Consider the following 12,235-nt stretch of genomic DNA (forward strand, 5'->3'; position numbering starts at 1 on the left):
GGGGGGTTGTTGTTGTTTGTTCCCCCCCAGACAAATTTTGTTTTTTTGTTTTGAAGCAAATGAAAACAATCAATACAAATAATCTTTGTATTATAAGTTACAATGGAAAAGAGGCATAAACCTTCATAAGGAAAGAGATGTTACTTACCTTGTAGTACCTGAAGTTCTTTGAGATTGTGTCACCTATGAGCACAGTCCACTGTCAGTGCTTTGTGCCTTGAGCACTGAAGCTTACCTATGTGGGATATATGCCTTCTGCCACTTGTGGTTTGTACCCCGGGCACAAATACCCACCACCCTTCAGTTTTTCCCATCTGTGGAATCTCGAGTATTCAGGATTCAGAGGAAGAGGTAAGAGATGGCAGGTTGAGAAAACTGTACATATGTAACCTATTTCAACATAAGTGGAGGGAGAAGATATTATTTGGGGGGACTGAGAGTACATGCACATGCACTCCCCAACAGGTAAGTCTGTCATGGGGAAGTGGCGTGAGGGGGCAGATGGATGCTCCCATAGTGCAGGAGGGAGTGGGGCAAAGACTGGCGTGAATGGGGCCCAGGGACTGGGGAGGGTTGTGGGATGCTTGGAGCCTGGGTGGCTTGTCTAGGGGCGCAGGGGGCCTCTTGCCACTGTGTGCACCCCGGAGGAAGCCCAGGGAGCATGTGCCCCTTGGATCTGTGTGTGGGGCGGAGGCGGGCTGCCACTGAGGGCTGGGTTCTGCACCCTGCTGCCGCTGTCCCAGAGCAGCGCAACACCATGTGCCTGCTGTGCACAGGGCACAGAGTCCAGCCCATAACGGTGATCTGAGGGGCACGTGCCCACGACCCACCCCAGCCCCACGGACCCGTTCATGCCAGCCCCTGATCTCAAAGAACTCTTGCCAGTGTAATGTAAGTAATTTCTTCTGTTTCGGAGATCGTGGATGATTCTAAAGGAGTGCCCAGTCCAGCTGGATGTAGGATCTTGGAGTCTCAAGAGAATAGCAACTGTATGCCCTCTCTGCTAAATGTAGCATCTGATCTGGAGGCTTCCAAAATTGTGTAAATCACAGTTTGTGATTTGAGGTCCAGGTGGCCATTTTGTATATGTCTGGAACTAATATGCTTTTCAGTGACTGCAAGCACGACCTGAGCTGTGGTGGAGTGTGCTCTGATACTAATAAGGGGCTCCACTTTGGATGCTTTGTAGCCAGACCACCTGCAGTCAGAGATCCAGTTGGAAATGGATCACCAAATGGAGATCATCCTGCCATTTATCATTTCTACTAGGCTCTACCTTACTGTGACTATGAAAGACCTGAAGAACACCTGACGTCTGGGTTTGCAATGAGGCCGAGTATCTTCTCTTTCTGCTGTTGCTCATACTTGTTCTATCAGATGGGCAGGGCTTGCCAGAATGTAACCCAGAGGATCTATCAGTAGGCTCTAGCAGCATTATATCGTTCTGCCTGGAGACTGGGGTATATGTGATAAAGAGAATTGTTTGTTTGTAGAACTAAATCCTTCTTTAGGAAGAAAGCTAGTATATGAGGAAATAATTGAGGTATAGAAAGATTTGGACATTTTGAGCCTAAGTAAATAGTATTTAGTTATGGATGAAAACTAGTCCAAAGGTAGGGTCAAATGATATTATGCCCAGCTCGCTTCCCATTAAATAACCAAGGCATAAATTAGCCCCAGGAACTGCTGTAACATATGACTGTCTGTCACCGTGTCCATTTACAGCTGCCCAGAGTGGTTGAGCATACTGTATTCCAGTAAGAGGACAGTTTAGGTGCATGGGTAGTGGGAGAAGAAGAAGTAAGGTGGGCTATAATGAGGATCTAAATAAATGGTTGGCTGTGGATATGGAAATTAATGGACTCATATTGAGGAGGAAGAAAGGGCAAGAGTTAGCCTCAATTTGTATGTCAAGGGAGAGGGTGGGATTAAGATGCCTCCCTAAACCAAAGGTCAATCATATATAGGAAGGATGGCATGCCATCATATATGATAAAAAAAGGAAAAATGGCTTGGGAGTGAATATAATCCTAGTTTTAGTCTTGTTGTACTTCACATGAAAAGATACAACATTGAGGGGGGAAAAAACGCTGAAATATGGAATTGGATGAAAGGAGATAGGTGGGGGGGACAGAGAGAGCTTTAAGACACATTATCTAGGGATGGTAATGTCTAGGACAGGCTCCAAAGTGAAGAGCCCTAAAGTCAGTAGGAGAAATGAGGGGGGTGACTGCAAGACACTGAAAGAACAGCCAAACAGAGGAGGAAAAGCAGAAAATAACTAGGAATTTTGGGACCCTGGGAGGTGATGCCCAAAAGCAGGGGTGGCCTGCCAATAGCCTGAGTCTTACCTCCTCATAAGCAGCCTTCTGGGGCTGGTGCCCCAGTTAGCTGCTCTGACTTATACAACTGTGGAACAGCATCCTGAAGGCCCAGTGAGAATAAATGTTGATAACAACTGACAAAAGCAGAGTCAAAACAACAGGAATGGATAAGTGCAGAATATTTTGTTAAAGATTATTAAATGCTTACTTAGCACTAGCAATTTCACAAGCTGTAGTAGATAGGCATTTCTATCTTCCTGTGGTTCTTGTTATCGGACATCCTCCATACTAAAGTAAAATCGCCGGTTTGGATGCCATTGGCACCTCCTTAAATAGGAATTTGGCATCCCAGTGCAGAGTTTTAGCAAGCAAATCTCTGTTTCTTGATATGTGTATTTGTTTGTGCCGGTCAGCCCGCAACAGTAGTTGACTCTGGAGCTCCCAGATCTTTTCCAGTTTCTATCTGATTATGTTTTCTCATTTACTAGAAATAGTGAGCTCTTTGAATTGCAGTTTTTTGGTTTACCAGTGCAGGTAGTGGTAAATGAACAGGCCCAATGACCGGCAGGTAGTGGTGAATGAACAGGCTCAGAAGAGCCAGACCAGTCACTGTGGTCTGGGAGTGATTCTGTTTGTCAGAAGAGTAGACTCTGCCACTGCATAGGAGGGTTGGGTAACTATTCAAAGAAGAAGGCTAATACTAGTATAAGTAGGAAACATCCTGGTGAAGAGATCTAATTAATTATTATTCCAGGCTCTGGATCATTCTCATAAACCTTTAAACTAGTTTAATTTCTCACTTGATTCTCACATGCTTAACTCCATTACCTCTGGGTGACTCTGGTTGCTATAGTGGTTTTGAGTGTTACAGCTCAAAAGCTGTTTCAACTGACAGCTATTCCCTTCCTGTTGTCCTGTCCACTTCTAAATATATTTCCCAAAGTTGCTCTTAAAAGAGCGATTTCATAGGGTAGTGAAGGAAGCAAACTTCATGTTTTATTTCTGTATTGATGAAGGTTTTGACAGTAGTCTGTCTTGTAACTGAGAAGCCGGTATCATACTTTGTGGATTACATTTTCAAAATATCATATGGGTATTATACATTCACATACTGGAAACATTATCAGTATAACTGGGTAAAGAATTGACTCCACCTCTTCCTCTATTGATACATTTTCCCCCACTCCAAATATCCACCACAGTCAGTTCATCTTTTTGGGTAGATTCTTCCTTTGCTGGATGGTATACAAAGTCCAGTTCTGCAAAAGGCCATGTCTAATGGAGCATAGATTTTCATTTATTTATTTTTTCTAGCAAAGAGACTCACATTGGCAGGAAGGAATCCTATAAAAACTCCCCCTACTTTTGGACTACGCAAGCACTGTATATCCTACCCAAAACTGATCAAACAGTGAACTGCAACTGATGACTGAAATAATGTTATGAGACCAATGTTAAAATGTGGTATTTTATTATCCACTGCAGGCCAGTTTACAGGACTAAATATTGTATATGTGGTTGGATAAGTTTTACAATCTAAAACTTCAGTTACTTGAAGGAAATTCCATACCAGGCCCCTTCTGAGGAATACACCCAGCTTCCTAAGATAATGTAGTTATGTTTGGCTCCAGAATGAATATGGGAGTTGGGACATTTCTGTTTTCTGACCTGTCATGGGAGGATAGTGTTCAGCCAAGCAGAGATTTGAAATTTAAAAAGCAGTGGTTCCTTGAGTGCTATAGCCTTTCAGTGTAAATTGAAAAGCTGAAAAAAGTGCATGGATTCTCACAATATCCCACTTTTACAGGGTGGCTGAGCTTGTCAAGAATATAAAATGACTTTATAGAAGCAAAGTGTTACATTCTTTGTCACGAGTGTGGGAGATTTTTTTTAAATACCCACATATTGCTGGTATTTTAATGAGGGACCCCACCAAAATCCCATCATTAGCCTTTTCCCAAATGTGCTCGTGCTGGAAAGAAATTATTGGAAGGTCTGACTGGGCAGTGTACACTGTTACCTAACAGTGTCTTCTCACTGTAGCCAAGGAAGGAAACAGCAACACTGGGCAAACAAATGTAGCTTAAATAAATTGTATTGATAATGTTTATACTTTTTCTCTGAAAACATACTAGGCACACTGATGGTTCTGCTGAGTGTTCAACTAGTTATGGTTAGAAACAGTGGTGTGTAAGGCATGGCTTAGATTCCTCCCATGGTAAATCTGATGGAAGCACCTGGCATCTAGTGCAACCTGCTGATTTCCATGGGCTCCCATAGGATGCTCCTTAGAAATGTTTTGATGGGTTCCAAGGCGAAAATCTCCATTAAGACAATTGAGCACGATCTAAAATGAGAGAGAGAGTATGCATGTAGGGGAAAGGGTTAATTTTATAGATGAGATTCTCTAGACACTCTGCTGTTTAACCTGGAACATAGTAAAGAATACAGCCCCACATGGGTGACTGGTGCCTTCTGAGTTGGTGGGGGGGCACTTGCCCCCCCCAGTGGACAGTCAGCAACCGGGGGGGTCTCCCCATGACCAATCCTGCTGACTGGAAGTGGGGGGAACCCTGTGGCCAATCCCACTGACCTGCAAGTGGCAACAGCACACCACTGGCACTTACAGGTGCGCCGCTGGCACTTCCAGGTAAGCACGATTGGCCGCAAGGGGAATGCTTCTCCTGGCGCCCCCTCATTCCCCAGCTGGCACTCTCAGGGCAGGCACCAGTGCTCTTGCCTGCCCCCCCTGCCCGGGAATGCTGGCTGTCAAGGGGTGTACCAGAGCTGTCAGGGGGTGCACGTGGTATAATTTTAACAAAGGACTTTTGAGTATCCCTCGGTGTCCTCTCAAGGACATCACTGCTTAAAAATGCTCTAGACAGAGGTTCCCAGACTGTGGTATGTGTACCCCTGGGGGTACACAAGACATCTCTGGGGGTACGCGGGAGAAATTGTGTAATAGCAGATTTAATTTTCATTATAATAATAATTGGCATTGAAGAGGTTAAAATATAAAACATATGTTGGTAGGGGTATACAGGCAGCTGGTAAACCTGGAAGCGGGTACACAATAAGAAAAAATTTGGGAACCTCTACTCTAAAAGGAAACCAAAATAAGAGTCTGAGCAAGTAATTGCCGTAGTGTTCTACAATTCCAAATGACAGAGAAGAGTGATTTTTACATTTAGCTGTTGAGCACTCCATGCTCTCAACACATCACTCGAGCTAACTGAAAAATGTTACAGGGGAGAATATTGCTGAAAAAGAGGTTCTTCACTGAAAACTGAAAATTTAGTTGAGAATTTTGTGACGGGTGGTGAATGTTTTTCTAATTTAAATTTCTATCAAAAGAGGGCTACCTGAACTTTTTTACTAGCTTGATTTGGCAAGAAAAATGTTTGTTATACATAGCAGAACAAAAAGGTTTACTCTCCACACCTGTTCTTCAAAAAACTGTCATGTTCTATGACCTTGGGCAAGCTTGTTCCAGCTATTGGGCATTTAAGTGGACCTGGCATCTCCATGTCATTCTGTTCTGCCTTGTTCAAGTCCTGAAAATCCTTCAATTCATCTATTTTTGTAATATACAGCCATCTTACCTTTTAAGATTGAGTCACAAAAAAGGTGAGAAACAGGAGGATCCACCTTGTGCAATAACTGTTTTTCATGGACATAAGTCCATTTATGTACTGTACAGTTGGACTAGTACCTGGCTTAGGGCCTGTCTCTTTACCACAAACCATTCTGAGAGGTTCTTTCTTCTCACTTCATTTTAAAACTCTCTACTTCCCTCTTGGCAATACCCATTTCTTTTCTACTGACTCCCAGTTACTTATGAAACACCTTCACTTCCTCATAAACCCTCAGAGGAAACCTTTTGAGATGAGACCCTTTTCTCCAACATTTCCTCCATCTTAATAATTAAAAGTACAGCAAAGAGTAGGAAAATTTAGGTTGTGTGCTCATGTTGTCACTGTTTTTCATTCATTTCCTACTTTCTTGCAGAAACGGTTGCAAACAGATTAAAAAGAATTTTTCTAAACCCCTTGAGGGTGCAGACAGCAAAGTAATTTGAGTGGTAATCATGTAATGCAAATTTCTTTGAAGATGAATTGCTCAAGTAATAATGCAATGCAGGTAATCTTAATGTTTTGTCTTTGGCCTAGAAGGGATATTTCACTGTTTTCATACCACTTCCCCAAAACACACCAAAACTTAGCATATAGTATTTACTGATACCGGTGTTTCTGTTTTTGCAGGAAATAAAGGGGTTTGCAAGTATTTTTGGAGATCATGGTTTTTACTAAGTACTAAAACTTAGCAGCATCAAATAAAGAAAATGTGAAATGGAATCTTTCTGTGCTGGTAGCGTGAGACCAGTAAAGCTCAAGTGATTGAACAGAATTACAGGAGGAATAAGCAGTTAGATCCAAGGGAAATATTCAAAAGATTTTATTTTGGATTTTTCTTTTTGTCATGAGCTTTAGATCTCACAATTCATTTGCAAAAAACCCTAAACTCCTGTTAACTTAGGTAGAAGTTTGATCTGCAGGAAGAATGCTGAGCCTCAAATTCATATACTGCCTTAACTGAAATACCATATAGATCAAATGCATATAGTTAAACATGTCTAGCAACTCTGCTTGCAAAATATTATCTTTAAAACATAAATCCAAATTGTTCTTGACAATGTGTAAAACAGTATTAATCCATTTATGACACAATAGTGATAATGTACATGTTCTGATTTATTTTATCAAAGCCTGAAGCCAAGTTTTAAAAGAGAAAACCCTGGGAAAATAAACAACATGCAAAGGTCAAGTAAGAGCATTCTCACTGTAATGCATGACTGAGTACTGAGAGATTTGAGACCAAATGCACTCCTGGTGTAAGTGTATTGATATCAGGAAAGCTACAGCCTGGGTGAATCTGACCTTTGAAGTTGAGCATTAACTAAAGGTTTATTTGATATTTTTGGTATGTAGTAAAAGAGATAACCCTAGGGAAGATGGATTAAATATTTGGTTTCAACAAGAGAGTGTCTCTATCTTGAATTTTAAAAAAATGTTCTTCTAACTTGCTAAATACAAGAGGTGCAAATGGAATTAAATCGCCTTGCAGCAAGCTCATTAACATTTGCTTACAGGACACTCTTCTTCCTCTTATGGATGTGGAAGCTTGCCACCCACTAGACTTTCTGAATACAAATTTCTAAGTGCCCAAACTTCAAAGAAAAAAGTAGACTGAAACATATATCTTTGTAATTTTAAACTAGGAATATAATTGAGAGAACATGGGATCATAAGAAAGTAGGGTTAGAAGGAACCTTATCTTGTCCTTGCTCAAGTCAAGATCATACCTGATATGAGTTTATCAAGAAGTAATGATATGTATAGTTTTAACTTTCAATATATATTACAATGTAAAAACGCTTCCACTCGGGTTGTCAACTAGGATTGAACCCAGGAAACTTAGGTCAAAACATGCATCTCTGCTATGTGAAATAAACATCTAAGGCCATCACCTGGGACATGGGTGGATCTAGAATTTTGAGAAGGGGGATGCAGGTGGCAGAATACATCCTCACATATAAAAGAATACACATTTTTCTCCAATTAAAGATAAACTAGAAGCTTTACTAATATGTTAGGGGCCTAAGGCTGTATTATTCCATTTAAGACTGAAGTGAAAAACAAATGTAACTTCACTGGAATGAGTTAAAAACAATCTGCAGGGCTGTGAAATAGGAGCTTTGGGCTCCTATACATGTGTGTGGAGCCTGCTCCGACACGCTTGGAGCATGAAAATTAACACACTCAGGCAGCTGTGCGCGTCATGTATATCAGCATCACCGTGCACCTCTGCACTGCAAAAATGGTGGCGCTTTCAAATAAAACATGTTTGATGAGCTTTAGTTCAAAGTGCCCCACCACCATTTTTTCAGCACAGGGACGCACAGAAACACTGATACATGTGATACACAGGCGCTTCTAATTAGCACAGCTCGCTAATTAAAACACCTGGCGCCTTTTCCCACAACACACGTAAAAATGCCCTTCATTACCAGGAGCAGAATTGCAGAATAAAGGATAGCTTGATTAGTATAATATGAAGACTGTTAAAAAGAAGAGAGGGCAATTAATATCTGTGGAATGAAGAGTTTAAAAGGGAGCAAGTAAGTGATAATGAGCCATGAGGTCAATTGACTCCCTCAGCATCACCTGACTTGAAATGCTGCTGCTGCTGCTGCTGCCAAGAATTGGTTTTAAACTTTGGGTGGACCACAAATCTAAGGGGTGCAAGTGCACTAGTGCAACCCCCAGATCCACCCCAATCTGGGAGTCCTCTATACCTATGGATCAGTTACATATACAAGTGGCCAGTTTGTTTAATTAATAATGACTGGTACAAGGGTGCCTTAGCCTAATACTTGCATATTCAAAAAGTAGTTATTAATAGTAGCAAGCTTTTTTATATTAAAAGACTCCATTGTTTAATGAAGCAGGATTGGATTGGTACCTGGGAAACATTAGTATGTATGTTTTCTGCTGGTCCCCATTTTATTGTACTGGATTTCTTGTTAATATACTGGGTATATGTTCTGGATATGGGAGAACTTTTAAACCAGTGGTCCTCAGCTTTTTAGACTCAAAGCAACCTTTGGTAGAGTCAAGGCACCCTATGGAAAATGACAATTTTCTGCAGTCAAGAAATGAGTGAAAACAGAAAAATACTAGAGTAATTCTTCTGTTGCAAAGAACTCGGAAAGACCACCACAGGTTGGGATAGTTTTGACACAGTGCTTTTGTATTTGAAATCTCTAGTTTTATCTTGTGATTCACATGTAGGTGTTGATACTCCTAGTAATTGCATAGCAACCTTAAAAGGATCTCACTGCACCCGAGTGTGAGAATCACTGCTTTAAAGGTTTTGAGGGCTAAATTCTGCTCAGGTATACACACTGTGGATTATTGTTGGATGGACATACCGGGACAAAATTTGATCCTAATTTCTTCCACTGTGGAAGTTTTCAAAGTAAGCAGGATCGAATAAAACACATTTTTCTGTGTGCCACACTGTAAGACACTACCCATGCACCAAGTAATTCAGCTGTAATATCTAGAGCTCTGAATATATTGGCTCAGAAAGAGGAAGTGGTATAGCACCATTAGGATAATGCTTCACCTGGCCAGTGGTTTCAAACTTTTTTTTTACGGACCACTTGAAAATTGCTGAGGGTCTTGGTGGACAATCTCCGTCATCAGAAAAAATATATCGAGCGCAGGGCCAAGTACAGATATTCTCGATTGTTCTGCAACCTTTCTGCGGACCACCTGAACGCAGCTCATGGACCAGCGGTGGTCCGCAGACCACAGTTTGAGAACCTCTGACCTAGGCTAATCTACCCTTCTTCTCAGTTGTTCTAATGCGTAATAATAATGTACCCAGGCAGACTGCTGTGGTAATGCAGATATCCAGCTTCCAATACTTAAGACAAGTCTGAATGAGCCATAGCACATATGAATTGTAGCACACATGCTTTTATAGTCTATAGACTCAATTGTTGCAGCCCTTACTTAACTATGCAGGAGAGGGAAAGGTAGTAAGATCCTCCTCTTATTTCCTGCTTAGCCCTGTTCAGATTGCACCCCTAGCGAGAGTGGAGAACAGGGCCTACTCTGTTACCCCTGGTTGTGTACAAGTAAGCAAGAAGAGGATGGAGAGGAGCAAACAGTGTCTTTGTCCTCACGCTTCTCCAGAAGAGTAGCTACCTGAATGCACAGGGGGGTATAAGCTGTTCAACAGAATGCATGAAGCAATCTTTCCTCCCAGGCAAAAAGGGGAGAGGAATTGCAGGTGAGCAGAGAGAGGGCCTGGTCCTGAATCAGGGCATGTATGTCTTCCCTACATCAGAGCAAGTTGTAACATTGCAGTCTTCTAAGTAATAGTAAGACAGGTCAACAAGTAGGTAAGTCAATGGATGAGCAGGATAAAAGTGATATGTAATGGGTAAGTGAGCTGTAGTAAAGCTATTGCTTTTCTCACTAGGTAATGGCAAGTGATAAAACTCGCTAAGTAGAAGAGAAGATGCTTCACACCATGATACTTTTATTAAAAGTGCCAGTATCCTTCCATGAACACCATCTCCTTTTGATTGGTTTCCTTGGCATCTGTATTATTAATAGTTTTGCAAGAAGTCAGAAGAACCACACTTTAATTTTCACGAAGGAAAGCACAATTCGCAACTGCAGCTGTTCTACTGATATCCGTGATTGCGATTACAGCCTGGCAAACTTGATGTGCAACTGCAAAACCGTTTTGCCTTATACAATAGACAGAGCCAGCTACAACAGGGACCTGACAGTTTGGTTCACAGATACCTCCATGCTGGGAATGCTGTTGAACTTTACCGTGGTGCATGACCTGAAGCTTTCCCTCTGTGGCACCACTCCATTGCCAACAGAATACTTGGCCATTTGGGGATTGCAAAAGTTGCGAATAAACAGTGAGGTCAAGGGCCAATTTCCTGAGCAAACTTTAACAATCTACAATAACAGTGACCATGAAATGAGAGATGAATTGCAGGTGTTACACAAAGACAGGCATATGTTTTTGTATATTTCTGTCTTGGATACATCTCTTTTCAATGGGTACTCTTTACTGAAGTCCTACAGTGTGGAAAATGTCTCCAGCATTACAAAGCATTTTCCATGTTTGTCATACTCGGATATGTTCTCAGGCACAAATAACAAAAGTTATGTTGTAACATTCATTTACTGAGACAAGGTTAGCAGCTTAAACAATAGACCCAGAGGGCCAGTTAATCTGACAATAGGACAACATATGGGATTTCTGTATGTTTGCTCCGTTTGGCCCAGAAGAGAATCTATATGTTGGGTCCATTCTATCCGTGATCCTACTGATGATGTTCTCAAAGATGCGATTCAAAGTGACTTGAATACAGAGAACTAATTCTGCAAATTGTTTTTTAGAGAACAAAGAAAATGTGAAACAATCAATGTTAGATATGATAGAATAGTAAGATTTTTTCAAAATGTCTTAAATGTGAAAGATTGAAACATTGATTCATTTTGTTATGAACTGTGCCTTACTTGGGCATCTGATATGTACCTCTGGATACAGAACTACCTGATGCATGCAATATGCTTTTAGATATTTTGCTAGATATTCTGCAGTAAATATGTGGAAAATGTACAAGTTGCATGGATGGTTATTATTTAAGTAATGTGGAGAGCTCTCGTGACTTTGGCCTAGCAAGAAGAGCATTAGGCTGGGACTCAGGAGACCAAAATTCTGTTCCTAGTTCTGCCACTGGCCTGTTCAATGACCACTTCCTGTCCTGTGCCTCAGTCTCTCCATCGGTAAAATATGGATAATTATGCTGATTTCCTTGTGAAGCACTCTGAAATTTACTGATGAATGGCCTAATATAAGCAGTGTGTATTTTTAAGTATATGTATTGAACTTTTTAAAATAAAGTAGTTTCATTGTGTGCTTCTTTCAACTGTTGTTTTTCATAGCCCACTCTAACTATTTCTTGCCTTGGAAAACAAGTAAGACAAGCATGTAATACACAGTCTTCATCTGGAGACATAACTGTGTAAGAAGGCAACAGAGGATTAATGAAGTTGATTGACAAAAAGGTATTGCTGTTAATGACAAAAGGGTATTGCTGTTAATTAAATAATGTTAGCTGGACATACGCAAAGTGCCCACCGCATCTGGGCATATACTGGGCAGTGGGCTTCAATCTAGCATTCTGTATAGGATATCCAGAGATGCACTGCTAGTGACATGGTGGTCTTGCATATTGCTGTGCAATCTATACCTGTATTGTTACTGATAGATTGATGACAGGAATATATCTACAGTGCAATAAAGTATGT

At 41.1% G+C, this 12,235-nt stretch overlaps 1 protein-coding gene across 2 annotated transcripts in view; it reads left to right on the plus strand.

The window, feature by feature from the left end:
* The window catches only part of CUNH21orf62 (chromosome unknown C21orf62 homolog), a 29,587-nt gene extending 17,770 nt beyond the window's left edge, over positions 1 to 11,817 (plus strand). For both annotated transcript variants that reach the window (XM_006032668.3, XM_006032667.3), the window contains exon 2: positions 10,377 to 11,817. In XM_006032668.3, coding sequence (XP_006032730.1) covers positions 10,416 to 11,108 — 693 coding nt within the window. In that variant the 5' untranslated portion in view covers positions 10,377 to 10,415 and the 3' untranslated portion in view covers positions 11,109 to 11,817. The remainder of the gene's footprint in view (positions 1 to 10,376) is intronic.
* Positions 11,818 to 12,235: the final 418 nt, after the last annotated feature.

Source organism: Alligator sinensis, unplaced genomic scaffold, assembly GCF_000455745.1.
Source record: "Alligator sinensis unplaced genomic scaffold, ASM45574v1 scaffold996_1, whole genome shotgun sequence".
In the NCBI taxonomy this organism is placed as follows: domain Eukaryota; kingdom Metazoa; phylum Chordata; order Crocodylia; family Alligatoridae; genus Alligator; species Alligator sinensis.